The sequence below is a fragment of the Schistocerca nitens genome, chromosome 4, assembly GCF_023898315.1.
Source record: "Schistocerca nitens isolate TAMUIC-IGC-003100 chromosome 4, iqSchNite1.1, whole genome shotgun sequence".
Classification (NCBI taxonomy): domain Eukaryota; kingdom Metazoa; phylum Arthropoda; class Insecta; order Orthoptera; family Acrididae; genus Schistocerca; species Schistocerca nitens.
Genome location: NC_064617.1, coordinates 871,524,336 through 871,549,746, shown reverse-complemented (window position 1 = coordinate 871,549,746; position 25,411 = coordinate 871,524,336). Strand labels below are relative to the sequence as shown.

The 25,411-nt window shown below is 43.2% G+C and overlaps 1 protein-coding gene across 1 annotated transcript in view; it reads left to right on the top strand.

Annotated features, from left to right (window-relative positions):
* Nucleotides 1-2,835: 2,835 nt before the first annotated feature.
* LOC126252004 (podocan-like) overlaps nucleotides 2,836-25,411 on the top strand; it is a gene marked incomplete at its 3' end in the record, with an annotated part of 277,527 nt that continues 254,951 nt past the window's right edge. Inside the window, exon 1 of the mRNA XM_049952788.1 lies at nucleotides 2,836-2,867. Coding sequence (XP_049808745.1) covers nucleotides 2,838-2,867 — 30 coding nt within the window. The remainder of the gene's footprint in view (nucleotides 2,868-25,411) is intronic.

The following is a 25,411-nucleotide window of genomic DNA, read 5'->3' as shown; positions in this document are numbered from 1 at the left end:
GCTAGTCCTGCGCTTGCTCGCTCGCTCGAGTCAGCAGACAAACTACGTTTCTACACCTGTTAACTCGTAACTAGGCGTGACCGTACAAACGAAAACTGAATTTTCTGCTGGAATCCGCTATTATGGAATCTTACTGTTATTAGTCCTATAATGATGAGAAGTCCATGGGCCTACTTATAATTTGTTACGACTGTACTGGCGTACAATAACCTAAAATCATACTAAAATGATTATCAGTTGCGTAACGCACCACTTCCAGCATGTAATGAGTACTGCTGATCAGAAAAGACTGAATGCTACAAACAAGCCGTTATACCATTTATATCGAGTACTGATCTTAAATTCAATTTTGCTGTAGTACTGTTAAAGACTTCATAATAGCAGATTCCAGCGGAAGATGCAATTCTCGATAGTACTTACACGCCCAGCTGCGAATTAACAGCTTTAGAAACGCATTTTGTCTGCTGAGCTGAGCGACCGAGCGAGTTCAGGACTACCTTCGTGACGTACGCGCCGCGGCCTGTCTTTCTCAAATGTTCAAATGTGTGTCAAATCTTATGGGACTTAACTGCTAAGGTCATCAGTCCCTAAGCTTACACACTACTTACCCTAAATTATCCTAAGGACAAACACACACACCCATGCCCGAGGGAGGACTCGAACCTCCTCCGCGACCAGCCGCAGAGGCCATGACTGCAGCGCCTGAGACCGCTCGGCTAATCCAGCGCGGCCTATCTTTCTCGTGGCCTCGATCTGTATATGTGCATACAGCTATCCATTGACTTTTGTCACTTCAGTGTGCGTCGAGTAAAGTACTGATTATTATACGAAAACTTTTCAAGTACTGTGGGTCGGGCTATTTGAACTATAGATAGTTCTTCGCGGGATTAATATTTAAAACAGCGACCGCTGCCGAAATGTAGAATTAGGCGGTCCATATGGGAGCCGGGAGGAGTAAAAAAAATACACTACTGGCCATTAAAATTGCTACACCAAGAAGAAATGCAGATGATAAACGGGTATTCATTGGACAAATATATTATACCAGAACTAACATGTGATTAAATTTTCACGCAATTTGGGTGCATAGATCCTGAGAAATCACTACCCAAACAGGAACCTCTGGCCGTAATAATGCCTTTGATACGCCTGGGCATTGAGTCAAACAGAGCTTGGAGGGCTTGTGCAGGCACAGCTGCCCATGCAGCTTCAACACGATACCACAGTTCATCAAGAGTAGTGACTGGCGTATTGTGACGAGCCAGTTGCTCGGCCACCACTGACCAGACGTTTTCAATTGGTGAGAGATCTGGAGAATGTGCTGGCCAGGGCAACAGTCGAACATTTTCTGTATCCGGTAAGATCCGTGAGGACCTGCAACATGCGGTCGTGCATTATCCTGCTGAAATGTAGGGTTTCGCAGGGATCGAATGAAGGGTAGAGCCACGGGTCGTAACACATCTCAAATGTAACGTCCACTGTTCAAAGTGCCGTCAATGTGAACAAGAGGTGACCGAGACGTGTAACCAGTGGCACCCCATACCATCACGCCGGGTGATACGCCAGTATGGCGATGACGAATACACGCTTCCAATGTGAGTTCACGGCGATGGCGCCAAACACGGATGCGGGCATCATGATGCTGTAAACAGAACCTGGATTCATCCGAAAAAATGACGTTTTGCCATTCGTGCACCCAGGTTCGTCGTTGACTACACCATCGCAGGCACTTCTGTCTGTGATGCAGTGGCAAGGGTAACCGCAGCCATGGTCTCCGAGCTGATAGTCCGTGCTGCTGCAAACGTCGTCGAACTCTTCGTATAGATAGTTGTTGTCTTGCAAACGTCCCCATCTGCTGACTCAGGGATCGAGACGTAGCTGCACGATCCGTTACAGCCATGGGGATAGGATGCCTGTCATCTCGACTGCTAGTGATACGAGGCCGTTGGGATCCAGCACGGCGTTCCGTATTACCCTCCTGAACGCACCGATTCCATATTCTGCTAACAGTTATTGGATCTCGACCAACGTGAACAGCAATGTCGCGATACGATAAACCGCAATCGCGATAGGCTACAATCCGACCTTTATCAAAGTCGGAAACGTGATGGTACGCATTTCTTCTTCTTACACGAGGCATCACAACAACGTTTCACCAGGCAACGCCGGTCACCTGCTGTTTGTGTATGAGAAATCGGTTGAAAACTTTCTTCATGTCACACGTTGTTGGTGTCGCCACCGGCGCCAACCTTGTGTGAATGCTGTGAAAAGCTAATCATTTGCATATCACAGCATCTTCTTCCTGTCGGTTAAATTTGGCGTCTGTGGCGCGTCATCTTCGTGGTGTAGCAATTTTAATGGCCAGTAGTGTACAATACGTGAGGTATCGGGAAATACGGGAGAGTTGGTCACTATGCAAAATTTGGAACCCCATTCGGAAATCTGGGAAGAGCACAGGGCAGCGTCGCTAGCTCTGAAGAATGCGCCCGAGGTTCGAGAGACAATGCGAAGAGCGCGTGAGGTGGGGCGCGTGTTGCTGGCTCAGCGCCTTTTGTGCGCGCAGACGCGCTTACCCAGCGGCGGGCGGCGTCGATGTCCCCCAGCGGGGCCGGGCCGCCGGAAGGATTGTGCCGGGAGCAAACCGGAAGCTGGTACTCGCCCGCGGGTGCACTGCGCGGGGTGCGATCCCGGCCCCGCCCGTTTCCCTGGATTCGTGGCGACGCGAGGTGAGGCGCGGCGCGGCGCGAGGTGCGGCCTGACAGATAGAGCTAATCAGCAATCAGAGATAAGTCGGGAGGCGAGCGAGCGCAGATAAGCTCAGTCCGGCGCGAGGCAGCATGGCGGCGGCGGCGGCGGTCGCTGTACAGGTGAGTGAGTGGCGACTGCGGGCGCGGGCATCTCTGGCTGGGCTGCGTGCGTGTGCGCGTGCGACAGGTGGGGTGGGCGGTGGCGCCCTACCCCAGCGGACAGCGGCCGAGGGAGCGACGAAGCGAGTCACTCCGCCTCTGTACTGCGTGTCGCTGCCAGCTTCTGATAGCACGCAGCACTGCGTTAAAGGCTTCTCCGTCTACGAAAGAAGGCAAACGACACGCTGAGTGAACGATAGCCGATATTTCGCACATAAAGCCGACTCGATCGGAGGTACGTGGCACTAGAACTCTACACACAGGTCGCGCTATTTCCGTAAATAACGGAGCTGTGTCACAAGTTGGTCTGCGTGGCCATCCTCCACAGCAAGCACAGAAATACTTGTTTCGTAAATAAAACCGCCTTCTTTTGCTGCAACTTAATTTATTTTTCTCAGACGTGTTTCGCCTTTTTTATTGCTCTAAGGAGTCTTCAGTGGGATCTAGAACGATACAGTTTTGTTATTTTCAGATTATCAATCAGCTCACGTCGCGGTTTTTTGTTTTTTTGTTTTGTATAATAGCAACATTTGATGTAACTGGAAGTATGGGACAAACCAATGCACATCTGCAAAACACCTAAGGCAACATAACCACAAACCAACCACTAGAGAAGAAGACATGAAAATAATTAGAATCAACAATAACAAACACCTCCTAAGCCTGCAAGAGAATTACCACACACAAAAAACCAAAGCAGGAAGGAAAACCCTGTTGAATGATCAAGTACACATGCCAAACAATTCATTGTTCACACTAATAGATAAAATAATGGAATGACGGTCCCAAAGAGCATTAATATAATAATAGTACCACCCAATATTATAATAATACCACCCAACATCTTTTCACTCACTTATACGTGAACCCCTCCACAGAGCATTGAAACCAAAAGTCAAAGCAGCTGTCACCAAAAGTTTCAACCACTCTCTAACAGCGATTACATTCATATTCAACATTCTACAACCCCAGTCCGCCACAACACTTCCCCCCCCCCCCCCACACACACACACTATTAAAAAAAAAGAACCATATACACACTCTTCAGCTCAGTCTCTCTCTCTCTCTCTCTCTCTCTCTCTCTCTCTCTCTCTCTCTTCTGTCTCTCTCTCTTAGACTCACACACGCACACACAGAGAGAGAGAGAGACAGAGAGAGATAAACATCATTAACAGAAGTTCATTTTGAACATCTACGTCGTTAGGTTGGCAACATGTAGGTAAGCAAATGAAAGAGAAGCAAACACATAGTGAACTTACAATATTTACGTTGTTAAGAGTACAGTGTTCGAACAAATGGCTATATCTACTGGCAAAAGAATAATAGTACGGTACATCACAAAAAAGAAGGAGAAACATGGTGAACAGCGTGAAAGATTTCGGAATACAAAATAAAGTGATAGTGCGACCTCCAGACCAGATGAGAGGAAACACATAACACAGCAAATTGTAATTACTAAATTGGATAAAAAAACATGATATGAACTGTTTGATAATCTAAAACAAACAAAACTGTGTCGTTCTACATCCCACTGAAGATGCCTTAGACCAAGAAATAGGCGAAATGCGTCTGGGAAAAATAAATTAAGTTGCAGCAAGAAGAGGCGGTTTTACTTACGAAACAAGTATTACGGCGCTGTGATTTGTGGGCGTGGAATTAACGCCCGATAGCGTCCCAGATGGACATTCTAAGGAAAAAAAAGACGCACGCAAAGGAATTATCCGAATGGGACAAAAATCGGTAGATGTGTTGCACATGTACAGACAAACAAATGATTACAATTTCAGAAAAACTGGATGATTTATTCAGGGGAAAGAACTTCGCAAATTCAGCAAGTCAATACTGCGTTGGTACACTTCTGGCCCGTATGCAAGCAGCTATTCGGTTTCGCACTCATTGACAGACTTGTTGGATCTCCTCCTGAGGGATATAGTTTCAAATTGTGTTGCAATTTGCGCGTTAGATCGTCAGAATCCAGAAGGCCGTGCCCAAAATGCTACAAATGTTCTCAATTGGGGAGAGACCCGGCGACCTTTCTGGCCAAGGTAGGGGATAACAAGCACGAAGACCAACAGTGCAGCCGGCCGGAGTGGCCGAGCGGTTCTAGGCGCTACAGTCTGGAGCCGCGTGACCGCTACGGTCGCAGGTTCGAATCCTGCCTCGGGCATGGCTGTATGTAATGTCCTTAGGTTAGTTAGGTTTAAGTAGTTCTAAGTTCTAGGGGACTGATGACCTCAGCGTTTAAGTCCCATAGTGCTCAGAGCCATTTGAACGAACAGTGCAAGCTCTCGCCGTATGCGAACGGGTGTTATCTTGCTGAAATTCAAATCCAGCACGGCTTGCCTTGAAGGGCAACAAATCGGGGCGTAGAATATCGTGGAGGTGCTGTAAGGGAGCTGCAGATGACAACCAAAAGGGTCCTGCTACGAAATGAATTGACACCATAGACCATCACACCCGGTTGTCGGGGTGTAAGGCGGGCGGCAGCCATGCTGGTTTCCCACATCTGTTCAGGGGTCTCCAGACACGTCTTCGGTGGTCATCGGGGCTCAGTTCGAAGCGCCACTCATCACTGGAGGTAGTTCTATTCCAGTCAACGAGGCTTCAGGTCGAAGCCGGACAGCGGTGGGACACGGTGCCCACAATATGGCACGACAACCAGGAGTGAAGGGTTTGCGGTGCCATTTTTTTTCATAGCGGGACCCCTTTGGTTGTCATCCGCGGCAGGCTTACAGCATAACGGTACGCCGTCTACATTCTACGCCACGCTTTGTTGCCCTTCACTACAAGACATCCTGGGCGTATATTTCAGCAAGATAATGCCCGTCCGGACGCAAAGAGAGTTTCTACTGCTTGTCTCGTAGTTGCCAAACCATACCTTGACCAGCAAGGTCGCCGAATCGCTCCACAGTTGAGAACATATGCCGCATTGTGGACAGGGCCCCTCAAGCAGCTCGGGATTTTGACGAACTACCTCGCCAATTGGACAGAATCTGGCACGATATCCCTCAGGACGATATCCAACAACTGTTTCAATGTGTCAAACCGAATAAGTGCTTCCATAAGGGCCAAGGGTGGACCAACGCATTTTTAACTTGCTCAATTTGTGAAGCTTTTTCTCCTGAATAAATCATCCAATTTTTCTGAAATTGTAATCATTACTTTGCTGCACATGTAAATCACGTCTACCAATTTCCGTCGCATTCGCGTATTTCCTTCCTGGCGCGTCGTTTCTTTTTGTCTTAGTCTGTACTCGATTCAGGTCAGATCACGCGAATCTGCTGGCCACAACATGTACGTAACTTCACTATCGTACTCCTCAAACTGCTGTACCACGAATTTGGCCATGTGACATGGACATTACACCGCTGGAAAGTGCCATCACAGACGGGGAAGATATCGAGCATGAAAGCATGCAGGGAGCCCGCAATAATGTCCGCGTAGTCCATAGCTGTCAAGGGAATATATCGTAGTATTCTTAGAGGAATTGTACCAATATTTGGGCATAGCGATTTAGGGGAACCAAGCCAAACCACTTAAGGATGGTCAGGATGTGAGGAGTCAGGCAAGTCTCAAAGTGTGAGTAGGAAGAGAAAGGCTAGCGATTCAGATTTGGACATTTTGGGAATCAATAAAATGAGGAAACGCTGGATCGGCAAGGATCAAGAAAAGATAATGATTAAACAGTGTTGTAAAGGCAGGTGGAGAGACAGGGGCACCTTGCAAATACAATCCGTTTCAAACCCGACAGTAGTAGGGTATTTGACTGTTTTCTGGAAACTGTCTTAAATGATTAATTATCTCATTTTATGACCCCAACAGGCTTTTTCCCCCTTGAATTTCAGTATTATTTTACAAAAACGGAAATGAAATTCATATAATTTGAAAGGCCGCTAAAACGCTCAATTTGAGCCATGTGATGTCTGTGACGTCACTGGCTAGCTCTCTGCTACTGCTGTCATGATGCTAATTCACAGTGACGCCTTGTTTTCGAATTTACGTTTCAGAAAATGGGTTATAAATGGTGTGTCAGTACTATACTGTACAAATACACCTATAAAAACTCCTGGGCCGGCCAGTGTGGACGAGCGGTTCTAGGGGCTTCAGTCTGTAACCGTGCGACCGCTACGGTCGCAGGTTCGAATCCTGCCTCGGGCATGGATATGTGTGATGTCCTTAGGTTAGTTAGGTTTAAGTAGTATCAAGTTCTAGGGGGCTGCTGACCTCAGATGTTAAGTCCCATAGTGCTCAGAGCCATTTGAGCCATTTGAAAAACTCCTGAAAAGTTGTTTTTGAGCGTTCCAGAGAATGAGAAGATGCGTAAAATGTGGTTGCACTGTATTGGCAAGTCGACGAACAATTTCACTTAATTACAAATGTATTCCACTGTGAAGTTAACATTAATTTTCCTGCGAGATATGCTCCCACACCGAGCGAGGTGGCGCAGTGGTTAGCACACTGGACTCGCATTCGGGAGGACGACGGTTCAGTCCCGCGTCCGGCCATCCTGATTTAGGTTTTCCGTGATTTCGCTAAATCGCTCCAGGCAAATGCCGGGATGGTTCCTCTCAAAAGGGCACTGCCGACTTCCTTCCCCGTCCTTCCCTAATCCGATGAGACCGATGACCTCGCTGTCTGGTCTCCTTCCCCGAAACAACCCAACCCACCCTGGTGGCGTAACACTTGCTAGTTACGAAAGGTGTAATACAATATGGAATTAAAAATTGATGTATGTCCCACATACACACTCACATTCACTCTCATTTACTCTTTCCCAAACACAAAATAAAAATATAAACTTTTAAACTGTTATTTTCATTACGAAAGAAAAATTATCGAAAATCTAGAATTGAAAATCTTTATAAAATAAATCGGCACACTTTGAGTGCTATTACTGTTTTCAGATAACAAAAGAAATATAAACTGTTATTGTTTCTATCTGAATTTACTTTCTTAAGTGTCGTTTAAGTACTTTTTAATGGCTTTTTTATATCTGCGAAACTATTATAGACAGCGGTATCAAATTTTGACACGAAGTTCGTCTGAATAACAAAAGTTCATGTACCAAATTTGGAATAAAACAGATGATATTTAACGTAGTTATTTAGTTCCTTAGGAGAGGTGAATAAGTGATTTTAGTACACGCCACAGTGAGCATTCTCACGGTCCGCTTTAGCGACAGGTGTGGCTATGATGCATACGGCAGGCCACAAGCCGGCCGCCGCCAAATGTATACTGCAGGCTTCCAAAACAGCTTGCCACAACGTAACAAAACTTACTGCAAAAATCTGCAGTCGCGTAATAGCTGCGACGCTACAGTACCAGTGGAAGTATTTCCTTAAGTCGCTTCAGGCAAATGCCGGGATGGTTCCTTTGAAAAAGGCACGACCCGTTTTCTTCCCCATCCTTGTGTAATCTGAGCTTGTGTTCTCTGGTGGCCGTATTGTGGACGGGACATTAAAACTCTAATCTTTCTTCCTTCCTAACTGGAAGTGGTTTGCCGTCGGCTTCGCCTGACTTGTTACGAAATGTCAGGTACGTGTATTTGAGTCGTTTGGGTGACTGTGATGGGCGCTTGTGCAGTCTAGCACTGTGTTTGTGTTGTTACGGGCGAAGGGAAGAGAGAAGGTGAAACCCGCTGCCTCTGCAAAGACAACTCCCATCGAGTAGCACCAAGGGGACCGCCGTGATTTAAGTCCCCATCCCACACGACACTGACAGGAAACCTAGAGGCCAGAAACTTAACGCCGCCAGTTTCCTTCCCCTCATCGGCCAAATAATAGTGGGTAGAATTTCTTCTATCAATGGGATTCGAATTCACTACCTTCGAATCGAGCGCCACCGTGGGGCGTGCATTAGCGGTCTAGGTCACAAAAGCTAATCTCACCTTAATACTACAGTAAAATAAATTAAAATTTAAAAACATTCAGGCAAAAATTAGTTAAAGGCCTAGTTAATTTCGAAACTAATGGCAACCTATTTTTTTCAAAAAAAAATGGTTCAAATGGCTCTGAGCACTATGGGACTTAACATCTGTGGTCATCAGTCCCCTAGAACTTAGAACTACTTAAACCTAACTAACCTAAGGACATCACACATATCCATGCCCGAGGCAGGATTCGAACCTGCGACCGTAGCGGTCACGCGGTTCCAGACTGAAGTGCCTAGAACCAGACTGAAGCGGCCGGCTATTTTTTTTTTTTTTTCATATCTCATTTCGAGTCACCTTACGTAGTCCACACATTTCACACACATTCGTCTGTTTGATATCACAAACCAATGATGACATCCCCTGCTTCTGCATTATTTTCTTTGTGCATCCTCATTTGTCTGTTTCAAAAACTGAATAAGCATCCCTCCATAATTAAATAAATTTTGATATTAGACAGATGAAGCGAGGTTTTTCATCAAAGTTCTTTGGCGTGCTGTGTTCCAGTAATATACGTTATACAGTGATGGTGTACTCTAGAATGTCACTGATACTTTATAATCCATTTGGATTAAATTCTTCCTATATTCAAATGACCTGCTGTAGAAACTGCCTTTTTGTTTGAAAATCGGATTATTCTGATATTTCCGAAAGAACAGATACCATCGGTGACCACGCAGCTCGTTAGAATGAAATTACAATGAAATGAATACCTCTAGCTGCATACAGGCGTTGATATCAGTAAACGGGGACAGTTGAAAATGTTTGCCCCGACCGGGACTCGAACCCAGGATCTCCTGCTTACATGGCAGACGCTCTATCTATCTATGCATAGTTAAGGCTCACCGGCCATTTGACCATGTTCTTCTGTGCGGAGCACAAACAGTGCCCGAACTCTTACGGGAATCGGCAAAAAGCCGCGAGTAATGACTCTAATGGGCAGGGGAACTATGAATATAGTGCGGGACAATAAGTTGGGAACGTGGGTCTCACGGGAGGCGTGCCAGAGATAAGTCCCTGCAGTCGCACTATTATCTGTGTCCTCGGTGGCACAGATGGATAGAGCGTCTGCCATGTAAGCAGGAGCTCCTGGGTGCGAGTCCCAGTCGGGCACATATTTTCAACTGTCCCCGCTGACTTATATTAACGCCTGTATGCAGCTAAGGGTATTCATTTCGTTATAATTTCATACTTACATTCTTCCTAAATTTTACTGTATAGTATACATTACTTAAGTGGTTTGCCCTATTAGCGTTTTTAAAGACGTTCTTTATAGCTACCAGTACCTCTTTCATCTCAGGCAGTTCATTGTATAGTCTGATTCCCAAGCAGAAAATGTTTTCAGTCTTTTTTTTTAATTTTTCTCGGTATGTGTTTTTTAAGTTTCTTCTTGACGCACGATCATATAGAGAAGTGTTAGTGTTATAATTACCATTGTTTCTTTGGTAAATGAACTTATTTCGGGCCATTAGTATCACCAACAGTTTAAAAAAGATTTTTATAATGAGCCCGACTTCTGTTTTTAGGTATTACTCTTGTAGATCTTTCCTATAGTTTAAATATGTTGTCTATATTTGGTGTATCTGATCCCCAAAAAGTGATCTCACAGCAAAGAAGTGACTGCACATAGTAACAGTACGTAACAATCATGCCCTTGCTGATACACACTAATGAATGGTCTGTAAGGGCGTAACACGCCGATAACCTGCTCTTTGCTAGCATATTTATCTTCCACTTCAACTGACAGTCAGTATTCATCCATAAAAAGTATTTATTTTACAACATTTATGCACTTGTCATCTAAGTTTTAAACTAATATGTCAGTATTATACACTCCTGGAAATGGAAAAAAGAACACATTGACACCGGTGTGTCAGACCCACCATACTTGCTCCGGACACTGCGAGAAGGCTGTACAAGCAATGATCACACGCACGGCACAGCGGACACACCAGGAACCGCGGTGTTGGCCGTCGAATGGCGCTAGCTGCGCAGCATTTGTGCACCGCCGCCGTCAGTGTCAGCCAGTTTGCCGTGGCATACGGAGCTCCATCGCAGTCTTTAACACTGGTAGCATGCCGCGACAGCGTGGACGTGAACCGTATGTGCAGTTGACGGACTTTGAGCGAGGGCGTATAGTGGGCATGCGGGAGGCCGGGTGGACGTACCGCCGAATTGCTCAACACGTGGGGCGTGAGGTCTCCACAGTACATCGATGTTGTCGCCAGTGGTCGGCGGAAGGTGCACGTGCCCGTCGACCTGGGACCGGACCGCAGCGACGCACGGATGCACGCCAAGACCGTAGGATCCTACGCAGTGCCGTAGGGGACCGCACCGCCACTTCCCAGCAAATTAGGGACACTGTTGCTCCTGGGGTATCGGCGAGGACCATTCGCAACCGTCTCCATGAAGCTGGGCTACGGTCCCGCACACCGTTAGGCCGTCTTCCGCTCACGCCCCAACAACGTGCAGCCCGCCTCCAGTGGTGTCGCGACAGGCGTGAATGGAGGGACGAATGGAGACGTGTCGTCTTCAGCGATGAGAGTCGCTTCTGCCTTGGTGCCAATGATGGTCGTATGCGTGTTTGGCGCCGTGCAGGTGAGCGCCACAATCAGGACTGCATACGACCGAGGCACACAGGGCCAACACCCGGCATCATGGTGTGGGGAGCGATCTCCTACACTGGCCGTACACCACTGGTGATCGTCGAGGGGACACTGAATAGTGCACGGTACATCCAAACCGTCATCGAACCCATCGTTCTACCATTCCTAGATCGGCAAGGGAACTTGCTGTTCCAACAGGACAATGCACGTCCGCATGTATCCCGTGCCACCCAACGTGCTCTAGAAGGTGTAAGTCAACTACCCTGGCCAGCAAGATCTCCGGATCTGTCCCCCATTGAGCATGTTTGGGACTGGATGAAGCGTCGTCTCACGCGGTCTGCACGTCCAGCACGAACGCTGGTCCAACTGAGGCGCCAGGTGGAAATGGCATGGCAAGCCGTTCCACAGGACTACATCCAGCATCTCTACGATCGTCTCCATGGGAGAATAGCAGCTTGCATTGCTGCGAAAGGTGGATATACACTGTACTAGTGCCGACATTGTGCATGCTCTGTTGCCTGTGTCTATGTGCCTGTGGTTCTGTCAGTGTGATCATGTGATGTATCTGACCCCAGGAATGTGTCAATAAAGTTTCCCCTTCCTGGGACAATGAATTCACGGTGTTCTTATTTCAATTTCCAGGAGTGTATTTTAACATAAGGGACATCTCATTGTAACAGGTTGCACTAGAAACTTCCCGAAATCTTTATTAATAATAGCTATGAACTCAAGAACGCTTATAATTCGACACATATTAGCAATCAAATATCGCAAGATACAATTCAAAGCTACGAAAATGCGTTATTTTTGCCACGAATACCTGTTCTATAAAAGGAATTGTGAATCAGTGTCAAACGAAACAGGGAACATTATGATGTCAATCAGTATTTGCAGCAAAATTTGCCAAGTACCAGTTGATTTCTAGCTCCGTATAATAATGAGAACGGAATTAAACATAATAGGCTATAAAATAAGCTTCATGTGTCAAAAGTCACCAACAGCGCTTTACAATCCCTTCAGTCCGCATTATAATTGAATTTTACATTTGAAACTGCTCTGAAAATGATTTAAATTCATCAGAAGTCAGTTGCTACCGGCTTATCCGCATACGTTTACATCAGTCCTTATGGACCGTCCGTATTTTATCGATAATAACTCCAAAATAATATGTCAGCGGATAGCGTAGATGTTACGAAGAATTATTTTGAAACCTCACTTATCAGTCTACAGACGACGTTTCTCCGACCACCTACGACTATGGCCCTTTAACATCTTACAGGTAAAGAAAAAGTTCATCTGTTCGTGAATGAAAAATGACCAATATTTAATCAACATCTTTCTTAAACTACGATCTTTACTTTTCATAATTTTTTATAGTTGCAAAAGTTGATAATAGTGCTTCGTTTCGATTTGAATATTACTTTATACTTATCATTAACGGAAACAAAAGTTTTCATTATGACTCATGCTGCCATAAGAAAGTGTTGCGTCGATGAAGCAGATTAACAGGTGGTCCAGCTACATTTCAGTGATGACGTGTAGTTGTTGTTGTGGTTTTCAGTATGAAGAATTGTTTGAAGAGAGATGTCCAGATTAGACTATGTTATGCAACTATTCTTAGAGGATTTTGAAATGACAGCGTTAACTTTATGTGTGTTGTAGTCTTTCTCTGAAACTACTAAATTTGCTCCGAAAAAGTAAGATTTCCCTAAAAGTAAAAACCTGTTCCAAGATACACTACCGACATCTACCTAGGAAGAAGTATTCAGATTTTAAAGTGTTGCAGTCGAAAAAAGTTTGTCAGTTTGCAACTAACATAAATTACAATTTTTAGGACAAGGAATATTATTAATACGTTAAATAAAAATGTATTAATTTGCAAATATTCCGTGCTCCACGGTAGAAGACATTTTTCTGCTTCAAGGCAAAAGATGGCTCACAACTGAACAAGTAGGCCTTAACTGTTCACACATTACGTAACTAATCATTTTGAGGTTGAAGCTCTTCTGTCCGTGTTTGCTTACTTTTCTGTATTAATATCTACACACATCAAAAAAAGTTTTGCATCACCTCGGTTCCGAGAGTTTCGGAACCTGTACAGAAAACTGGAATAGAGAGCAACATAAACATCATTTCTGCCATTTTTATTGCTCACGAAAACCACACATTGCACGTTCTACCACCATACAGTGAGACCATATTGCTAGCACACCGGTACCTCAAATACCATGTAGCACGTATTCTTGCACTGATGCATGCCTGTATTCGTCGTGGCATACTATCCACAAGTTCATCAAGGCACTGTTGGTCCAGATTGTCCCTCTCCTCAACGGCGATTCGGCGTAGGTTACTCAGAGTGGTTGGTGGGTCATATCGTACATAAACCCTTTTCAATCTATCCCATGCATGTGTGATAGGGTTCGTGCCTGGGGAACATACTGACCACTCTAGTCGAACGATGTCGTTATCCAGAAGGAAGTCATTCACAAGAGCACGATGGGGGCGCGAACTGTCGTTCATGAAGACGAATGCCTCGTCAATATGCTGCCGATATGGTTGCACTATTGCTCGGAGGATGGCATTCACGTATCGTACAGCCGTTACGGCGCCTTCCATGACCACCACCAGCATACGTCGGTCACACATAACGCCACCGGTAAACAGCAGAGAACTCTACCTTGTTGCACTCGCTGCACAGTGTGTCTAAGGCGTTCAGCCTGAGTAGATTGCCTCCAAATACATCTCCGACGATTGTCTGGTTGAAGGCATATGCAACACTCGTCGATGAAGAGAGCGCGATGCCAATCCTGAGCGGTCCATTCGGCATGTTGCTGGGCCCATCCGTACCGCGCTGATGTTGTGGTTACAAAGATGGACCTCGCCATGGACGTCGGGAGTGAAGTTGAGCATCATGCAGCGTATTGCGCACAGCTTGGGTCGTATCATGACGTCCTGTGGCTGCACGAAAAGCATTATTCAACATGGTGGCGTTGCTGTCAGGGTTCCCCCGAGCCATAATCCGCAGGTAGCGGTCATCGACTGCAGTAGTTGCCCTTGGGCGGCCTGAGCGAGGCATGTCATCGACAGTTCCTGTCTCTCTGTATCTCCTCAATGTCCGAAAAGCATCACTTTGGTTCACTCCGAAACGCCTGGACACATCCCTAGTTGAGAGCCCTTCCTGGCACAAACTAACAATGCGGACTTGATCGAACCTCGGTATTGACCGCCTAGGCTTGGTTGGACTACTGACAGCACGAGCCGTGTACCTCCTTCCTGGTGGAATGAGTGGAACTGATCGGCTGTCGGACCCCCTCCGTCCAATAGGCACAGCTCATGCATTGTTGTTTACATCTTTGGGCGGGTTTAGTGTCATCTCTCAACAGTCAAAGGAACTGCGTCTGTGATACAGTATATACAGTCAACGTCAGTCTTCAGGAGTTTTGGGAACCGGGACGATGCAAAACTTTTTTTGATGTGTGTGTATGACAGACTGTGAAAGAGATATACGTAGGAGGGAGCAATGTACTGCTTGACTCATCGGTGAAGGTATGTTCTCGAAACTTCAACAAAAGCCCTTACCGAGCTACTGAGCGTCTCTCTTGCAGAGTCTTCCGCTGGAGTTTATCTATCATCTCCGTAACGCTTTCGCGATTACTAAATGATCTCGTAACGAAGAGCGCTGCTCTCCGTTGGATCTTCTCTATCTCTTCTATCAACCCTATCTGGTACGAACCCTACACCAGTGACCAGTATTCAAGCAGTGGGCGAACAAGTGTACCGTAACCTACTTCCTTTGTTTTCGCATTGCATTTCCTTAGGGTTCTTCCAATGAATCTCAGTCTGGCATCTGCTATACCGACGATTAGTTTTGTATGGTCATTCCATTTTAAATAACTCCTAATGCCTACTCCCAGATAATTTATGGAATTAACTGCTTCCAGTTGCTGACCTGCTACATCATAGCTAAATGATAAAGTATCTTTCTTTCTATGTATTCGCTGCACATTACATTAAGATTCAATTGCCATTCCCTACACCATGCATCAATTCGTTGCAGATCCTCCTGCATTTCAGTACAATTTTCCATTGTTACAACCTCTCGATATACTACAGCATCATCCGCAAAAAGCCTCAGTGAAGTTCCGACGTTATCCAAAAGGTCATGTATATACAGGGTGTTACAAAAAGGTACGGCCAAACTTTCAGGAAACATTCCTCACACACAAATAAAGAAAAGATGTTATTTGGACATCTGTCCGGAAACGCTTAATTTCCATGTTAGAGCTCATTTTAGTTTCGTCAGTATGTACTGTACTTCCTCTATTCACCGCCAGTTGGCCCAATTGAAGGAAGGTAATGTTGACTTCGGTGCTTGTGTTGACATGCGACTCATTGCACTACAGTACTAGCATCAAGCACATCAGTACGTAGCATCAACAGGTTAGTGTTAATCACGAATGTGGTTTTGCAGTCAGTGCAATGTTTACAAATGCGGAGTTGGCAGATGACCATTTGATGTATGGATTATCTCGGGGCAATAGCCGTGGCGCGGTACGTTTGTATCGAGACAGATTTCCAGAACGAAGGTGTCCCGACAGGAAGACGTTCGAAGCAATTGATCGGCGTCTTAGGGAGCACGGAACATTCCAGCCTATGACTCGCGACGGGGGAAGACCTAGAACGACGAGGACACCTGCAATGGACGAGGCAATTCTTCGTGCAGTTGACGATAACCCTAATGTCAGCGTCAGAGAAGTTGCTGCTGTACAAGGTAACGTTGACTACGTCACTGTATGGAGAGTGCTACGGGAGAACCAGTTGTTTCCGTACCATGTACAGCGTGTGCAGGCACTATCAGCAGCTGATTGGCCTCCACGGGTACACTTCTGCGAATGGTTCATCCAACAATGTGTCAATCCTCATTTCAGTGCAAATGTTCTCTTTACGGATGAGGCTTCATTCCAGCGTGATCAAATTGTAAATTTTCACAATCAACATGAGTGGGCTGACGAGAATTCGCACGCAATTGTTGAATCACGTCATCAACACAGATTTTCTGTGAACGTTTTGGCAGGCATTGTTGGTGATCTCTTGATTGGGCCCCATGTTCTTCCACTTACGCTCAATGGAGCACGGAACCGCGTGACTGCTACGGTCGCAGGTTCGAATCCTGCCTCGGGCATGGATGTGTGTGATGTCCTTAGGTTAGTTAGGTTTAAGTAGTTCTAAGTTCTAGGGGACTGATGACCACAGATGTTAAGTCCCATAGTGCTCAGAGCCATTTGAACCATTTTCAATGGAGCACGTTATCATCATTTCATACGGGATACTCTACCTGTGCTGCTAGAATATGTGCCTTTACAAGTGCGACACAACATGTGGTTCATGCACGATGGAGCTCCTGCACATTTCAGTCGTAGTGTTCGTACGCTTCTCAACAACAGATTCGGTGACCGATGGATTGGTAGAGGCGGACCAATTCCATGGCCTCCACGCTCTCCTGACCTCAACCCTCTTGACTTTCATTTATGGGAGCATTTGAAAGCTCTTGTCTACGCAACCCCGTTACCAAATGTAGAGACTCTTCGTGCTCGTATTGTGGACGTCTTTGATACAATACGCCATTCTCCAGGGTTGCATCAGCTCGTCATGGATTCCATGCGACGGAGGGTGGATGCATGTATCCTCGCTAACGGAGGACATTTTGAACATTTCATGTATCAAAGTGTTTGAAGTCACGCTGGTACGTTCTGTTGCTGTGTGTTTCCATTCTATGATTAATGTGATTTGAAGAGAAGTAATAAAATGAGCTCTAACATGGAAAATAAGCGTTTTCAAATGGTTCAAATGGCTCTGAGCACTATGGGACTCAACTGCTGAGGTCATTAGTCCCCTAGAACTTAGAACTAGTTAAACCTAACTAACCTAAGGACATCACACACATCCATGCCCGAGGCAGTCTACCGTATCTTCCTTCGCCGTCGGCGTTGTCGTGGTTACCGTGAGACACCGTTATACCAAGAGGAAAGGCGCGTCGTTCTTAGAGCATGAGATATGATGACCTTAAGCCATTGACAACACACAACGGCCACGGTAGCACCTGATTCCAGAATAGCTGCAGTAGTTAAGATCTACGAACTATTCCCTGTTGACCAGGTCCCCAAAACTTAACTCGTAACGAGATCTCTTCAAAGCAAATTGTCATAACGATCGTCTATAAAGGCTTCGTACAACGAGAAGAAATGTTACAGTTTATGGAATAATAACAGGTACTACCAAACTGTCTTGTCTCTTCTGCTTTATTTAACATAACTTTGTTCACAGTTTCATTTCACATTCACCACTCATTCACCGAAACCCTTTGATGAACAGTTTTGGTTACTTGACACCAACAGTCAATGATAATGATACAGCTTTTCTCGTTTTTTTATAAATTGAAGCCCGTTCTCCGTGATATAATAAAAAAAACCGGTCTCAATATCGCGTCCCTCGTGAGATGCGAATATACTTATTCCGGAATTTACCGCCCTGTAGGTGTACTCAATTTAATGACCACACTTCACTGTCCGCTATTTTACGTAACTGAATGTCCATTTTTTAGTCTGATTATACACTGTAGCTATTTAAAATTCGCCCCTATATTTTCCACAACGCACAATTAGCACATCGTTACTTGTTTTCTTTTTTTTTTTTTTTCTTCTAAGAGTAAACGGAAAAAAAAGACGCCGTATCATCGGCTTAGTCGATATAAAGCAAAACACCTTAATATGCCCAATTTTACCTCTTCTTATAGGATCGGCTACCTTACCCATGAATTTATTACATATTATTTCCAATAACGCTAAACAGATATCGCCGTTATATTTTAATTGTATTCAAAAGCATGTTACTACTATTATGACCGACCAAATCGTAACAAATCGCGCGGCGTGCGTTTTTAACGATAACTTTACGCTATTCAAGTTCCGTTATAGCTGTCTTTACTCGTAATGTTACACGGCCCCCCAGACTGTGATGTCTTGAAGAGGGTTCCAGACAGAACAGGCTTTTTTTTTTTTTTTTTTTTTGTGTACTGTGACAGGAGAGGGTATTTGTTTCGGCGAATACACTCACTCTCAGATTCACTCAACAAGTCAGTACATACATTCTACAATATTTAAGTTGAGTTAATGGGCCTAGACAAAATGCCCTTAACTAAATTCCACATTTGTTTATAGGTTGTCTTAGAAACACTTCGCACTAATCACTTCATATTCACACCACATTTTTTTTCTTGGATGAAGCCCTCAGTTCTTCAACCGACTGTGCAAGGCAGGGATCACAGCCGGGTTCGACGATTGGCATCCTAGGCCAAAACCCTTATTAGGCCACTTGTTTAACCAGAGAGGATTTGGTCCTTTTCTTTTCTTCTTAATTCCACTTTTAAATCATCCATCCTCGCTGTTCGGTGAGAGGATAAATCGTATTTCAGCGTCGACATTGTTGCTGATACCAAGAAGGTATCTCATGGAAATCGTCGGTACATTCTTTAATTTTCTTTGTAAGTTAGTATAAGTATGTATTTATCCACTGGCGCTTTTATTTAGTCCACTGAGTGTAGTCTTGGTATCATTCAGTGTTTCTTGAATCTATATTTTGCTCATTATTGATAATACTTCTTCAGGTCTATGTGAGGGAACAAGCCTTTAATTACATCAGTATCACAATCTGCCAGGAGGTAGCTCCCTTCATGAGGTATTTTCATTATTTTGTATGGACCTGTATATAAATATTGCCATTTCTTATTCAGTCTTTTCCTGGTTGATGCTTTTGGGTGATTTCTCAATAAAATTTCTTCCCCTACATCATATGTGACTACTTTCTTCACATTTTTATCAAAACGGGTTTTTCTCAATTGTGCTTGATGCTTCAGGTTTTCGTAGACCTTCTTCACCATATCTTCTTTCTTGGTAATCTTTTGTTCTATCGCAGGTAATTTCTTCATCCATTCTGGCACAATACTTTCACCAAATACTATTTGGTTAGGTGAATAACCTGTCGATAAGTGTGGTAAGTCATTATACACTTTCTCAAATTCATAAATCCAATCTATCCATTTATAATGTTGTTTGGGTATATACGTCCGTAAAAATCGGTTCAACTCTCGGAAGATTCTTTCAACCGGATTTCCACAAGGGTAAAATCTTGAGATGTAAATGTGCTGGATTCCTTGTTCTTTCATAGTGTCTCTCCATACTTTACTTGTATAATAAGCAGCATTGTCTGTCAAGATCATTATAGGTTTGCCAAGCTCAGTTATATAGTTGTTGATAAATTTGCGTAACATGGGTCGAACGTGGAGATTTTTCAAAGGATATAATTTCACATATTTTGAAAAGAGATCATAGAAAGCCAATACATATTTGAACCGTCCACGTGTCACGGGACATGGCCCACAGACATCACATGACACCAACATTAAAGGTTGTTGTGGGATGATAGGATGTAATTCTATCTTCCGACAATAGTTTATGGGTTTCGCCTTCTGACATATTTTGCACTTCTTAATAATATTTGTAGCTATACGTCCCAAATTTGGATGATAGCAGTATTGTGCTATTTTGGCTGTACATTTAGCGGAACCAAAATGACCCCAATTCAAGTGAGTGTACCATACTAGTGATTCTAAATATTTATTTGGAACACAAAGTTTCCAAACATCTTCTTCATCCTTCCTCCGATACAATATTCCGGATTTTAATTGATACTGTTCTTGAGAGTGACTTAGCGTTTTGCTTTCAACAGCATGCCTAATGGCTTTCCACAACTTATCATCTTCTTGCAGTTGTGGAAGACTTCGAGATAGCTGTGAAATCTGCCTCTCACAATATTGCCTTGATAAATTCATGACTTTAAAGTCAATAGTCCGTTCTTCACACTCGTTGTTATTCTTTCTTTTCGGTAGTCTTGAAAGAGCATCAGCTATGATGTTGTCTTTCCCTCTGATGTATTTGAGCGTAATATCATATTCTTGCAGTAGCAAGGCCCACCGGGTTAAACGTGAATGGAACATCCTTCCTGTTAAAATAAAAGATAAAGCTTTGTGGTCGCAGAATACAATGATCTTCTTTCCATATACAAAATAGCGAAACTTCCTAAGGGACCAGACCACGGCCAGTACTTCCAATTCAGTAGTACAATATGCACGTTCACAGCTAGAGAGTGTTCTGCTGGCAAACCCAATTATTTTGATGGTACTGATATCTTCTAGATTGTCCATCTGGAAAAGAGTGGCACCCAATCCTGTTTCAGAAGCATCCGCAGCAATATAAAAATCTTGATCAAGTCTCGGATGATGTAGCAGTGGAGCATTAGTCAAAGCATTGCGGATGTTATCAAAAGCTTGCGTGCATTCGGAATTCCACTCCCACATGACATTTTTTCTTAACAGCCGTAACAAACAGTCTTGGCTTCCTAACTGATTGGGTAAAAATCGTCGAAAAAATGAAACTAAGCCGATAAATGACTTTAATTCCGTTCTATTCTTTGGATAAGCACATCTGTTAATCGCATCCATCTTTTTAGGATTTGGTTTTATCCCTTCAGGAGTGATTATATGTCCAAGAAATTTCAATTGGTGATGAGCAAACTTGGATTTTCTCAAATTTACAGTAACTCCGTATTCCAAAAATTTCGCAAAAACTCTTCTTAATAAGTCCAAATGTTCCTCCCAAGTTTCAGAAGCAATTAGCAAATCATCCACATATAAAGTAACTTCATTCAAAAGGTCTCTGCCCAGTACGGTATCTAAGGCCGATATGAAAACACCACCGCTTATTTTCAACCCAAATGGCATGACAGTAAACTGGTAACTTCGGCCCAGAAAAACGAATGCAGTATATTTTCTAGATTCTTTCGATATTCTAGTTTGCCAATATGAACTACGCATATCCAAAGAAGTTAAGAAGCGGGCACCATAAAACTTTTGTACTAACTCTTCTAGGTTCTCCGGTCGCGTTTGTACAGGTATAATGATCTTATTGATCTCTCTGGCATCCAACACCAATCTGATGTCACCATTGGGTTTAATTACCGCCACAAGAGGGTTACAATATTCAGAATCTGAGGGCTCAATAATACCCCATTCTAACATTTTATTGATTTCCTTTCTGACTACTTCTTTCTTTGCCCATGGGATAGAATAGGAAGTACGACAAAAGGGTTTATGTGCATACGTCTTTATATGGTATTCAAAGTCTTTTATTATACCCGGACGTTTACTAAAAATTGACTGATATGCTTCCAACAAGTAGTACAGTTCATCCCTTTGGATAACAGATAAATATTCTGATTCTAACACCTTTTCCTGCAATGATATTTTATCCATCATTTCTTCAGAACATTCAATAAGGCATATATTATACACATTTTCATCATCAATACTGACATATTTTACCATTAGATTCATACACAATTGATTTGGAATTACTCGGCCCTTTCTCAGGGTGGTTGTCAAAACATTACCATTGGAATTAAATATACATTCACCTTTCTCTAAATTAATGATTGCACCGGTCTCACATAAAAAATCCAAACCCCAGATACATGGTACTGTCATTTTAGGAACAACCAGGAATGTACTTTCAATTTGAGCCCCCTGTATTGTAACGTCAACACGTACCTGTTTCACAACTTTTTGCATTTTTGCGCTGAACGCGCCAGACACGGTACATCCTGTGATAGGAAAAGTGGGCATTTTTACCCCTCGGCTTATCTGTTTTAAACAGTCCAACGTCATGACACTAATAGTTGCTCCAGTATCAATTAATATTTCAACATCAACATTATTTATACTTGTTGGAATTATTGCCTGTAAAATTTGTCCGCATTTATTAGAAACTTCAGGTTTTTCTTCAATTAACTCATTCCTTATATCCTGATCATTATTGTACCTTAATACTCTCACTTCAAATTGATGCCTGCCTTCCTTCTCCTTTCCAGTCATCCTAGGAAGGCATTTGGTGACTGGTATTAGTTTAATCTATCTCGTTGAGTCATCGGTGGGGGTTCATGAACTTCCACAATCCGTACAGTATGATCCGAGTTATGGTATTCACCCCGTCGCACATTGGAGACTCCTTCGCCCATTGGTATAACTCCTTGTGCTGGATGAGGACTCGAGGCATTTGTTCCATCCTGCCGATAAACATTATGCTTCGAATTATCTTCCCAAGGTCGAATGCTATTGGGTTCATCACTTGGGTACCTGTTACTCTTATTAATATCACTACTATGCACATTCGCGTCACCATATCGAGGTTTACCTCTAGCACAGTAAGTATCTCTTCTATATTTATTATAATCATTGTTTTTATTGCAACCATAGGATGAAGATTGTCCACGCTCCTGTGATGCAGGTTTGACCTGGTTTTCGGTATTATTATTATCATAAGTTAAATTATTATTATTATAATTACTCGTATTACTATGAGTGTGAGTCGACATTTGATTACTACTCATTTGTCTTGCGTCTTCCATAATCATATCTATAGAGTCAATCACCGACAAGAATTGTTCTACATCGTGGTCAGGAACATTTATTAACTTTTCACGTATATTTATGGGCAACCTTCCCTTCAAAATTCTGATCACTTCCTTGTGAGAAATTGGATCACTCCAATAACGTGTCTTATTTATGTACTTTTCAAAATATTGCCTTAAAGTACTCCTTTTACTGTTAAAATACTCAGGTTGGTAAACCTCTTTTCTTAATTTCTCTTGTTTACTCGACGACCAGTATTTAGCCAAAAAAAGTTGTTCAAACTCAGCGCAAGTATGGCAACTTTCACTTACTTCGGCGGCCCATAATGCGGCTTCTCCGGTAATTTTGGATACTATAAATTGAAGTCGGTCGTGTTCTGACCAGCTACGTGGAAATATTCTTTTGAAATTATTGATAAAGATTTTCGGATGCAGGTTGTTCTTTTCAGTGGAGAATGTTGGGAATTGTCTACTTTTAAAAATGCTGTTCTCCACCTTTAAAGAAGACAAATATCCTCGCTGACCAAAAGAATCATCATCTTTACCAACCAAATCATCAACTTCCCAATGCAAATTTGCACCACAATTGTACTTCGTATTATCACATGTTCGGTTGTTTTTCGACCTATTCTCCGAACGTTCGTCCTCTGTCAACAAATTTTGTGATGACTTTCGTTCTAACTCCGCCAATTTATGATTGGTTTCCTTTTGCCATTTAGGTAACTCATCAACTATTTTGTCTTTTATTTTCTGAAATTCGCTAGTGAAGAGCTTAATTAATTCATCATTTCTACTTAGGTGATCATTGATATTTTCATTTGGCTGGGATCCAATAGTAGTCTTAACCTTGTCTACAATTTCATTTCCTTTTATTTCTATCCATTCAGATAGATCTTCGTCAAGTCTTTTAGTTTGATCTACTAAATACTTGTCAATCCCCTTACGAGCATCGGACTCAAACTCGACTATTTGTTTAGAAAGCTCTTCTATCTGTGCGCTAGCATTGAAACAGCTGCTTTCACACTTAACCATCCTATTGGACAGGCCATCATAACTCTTCGAAACTACCTCATATTTCTTTTCTACGTCATGAAGTTTTCCCATTAAATTATTATATTGCCTTTCTAAGGTGTTAGAAAACTCTACATCTAGTTCTCCAAATTTCGCATTTAATTGAGTCTCCCAGTCCGTCTTTAATTCTTTCTTAGTATTTTCTAGTTTATAATCAAAGGTGTTCAGCTTGCTTTCCAAAGAATCCATTTTAACTTCTAATGAACCAAATTTGGCCTCAAATTTTTCATTTAACTTTTGATTGTCCTCTTTTAATTGCTTATTATCTTTTTCTAGTGAACCAAATCTTCCATTCATTACACCCATTTGAGTATTTATTGATACCAGCATATCAAATATTTTTTGATTAATATTTCCATTTTGAGGATCAACTTGCTGATCTACTTCCGAAACCTCAAGATCTTTATGTTCTCCCACGCTGCTTACCTTACTTATCATTGTATTTGAATCTCCTAACGGCTCTAAATCAATAACTGTATTATTATCTGTACATGTCTCCTGTCCCACATTGAGCTCATGGGATGCATCATCCCTATCCTCTTCACTTTCCTCTCTCTCTCTACTCATTACTCTACTCAGCTGCACATTATCATGTATTCTTTTCGTTCGTTTTGACATGATTATTCACTACCAAGACATACACTTATTTTCACTATGTATTTATATATATTTATCTACCGAAATCACAAGTCTCAACTTCCTTTTTTTTTATAATTATACAGTTATTTTAATCATACCTGGTAGTATCGCTCACTTTTAGCGATTATTGAAGAATACCTCTTTCATTGGACAGACTCACTGGCTGCTAAAATATTTTCCAACTGTAGGGTTCGTGAATCCGGATGACACTCGACTCGATGCATCAATCCTCCTCGATCGAGCCGCACGTTGTGGCGCCACTTCTACCGTATCTTCCTTCGCCGTCGGCGTTGTCGTGGTTACCGTGAGACACCGTTATACCAAGAGGAAAGGCGCGTCGTTCTTAGAGCATGAGATATGATGACCTTAAGCCATTGACAACACACAACGGCCACGGTAGCACCTGATTCCAGAATAGCTGCAGTAGTTAAGATCTACGAACTATTCCCTGTTGACCAGGTCCCCAAAACTTAACTCGTAACGAGATCTCTTCAAAGCAAATTGTCATAACGATCGTCTATAAAGGCTTCGTACAACGAGAAGAAATGTTACAGTTTATGGAATAATAACAGGTACTACCAAACTGTCTTGTCTCTTCTGCTTTATTTAACATAACTTTGTTCACAGTTTCATTTCACATTCACCACTCATTCACCGAAACCCTTTGATGAACAGTTTTGGTTACTTGACACCAACAGTCAATGATAATGATACAGCTTTTCTCGTTTTTTTATAAATTG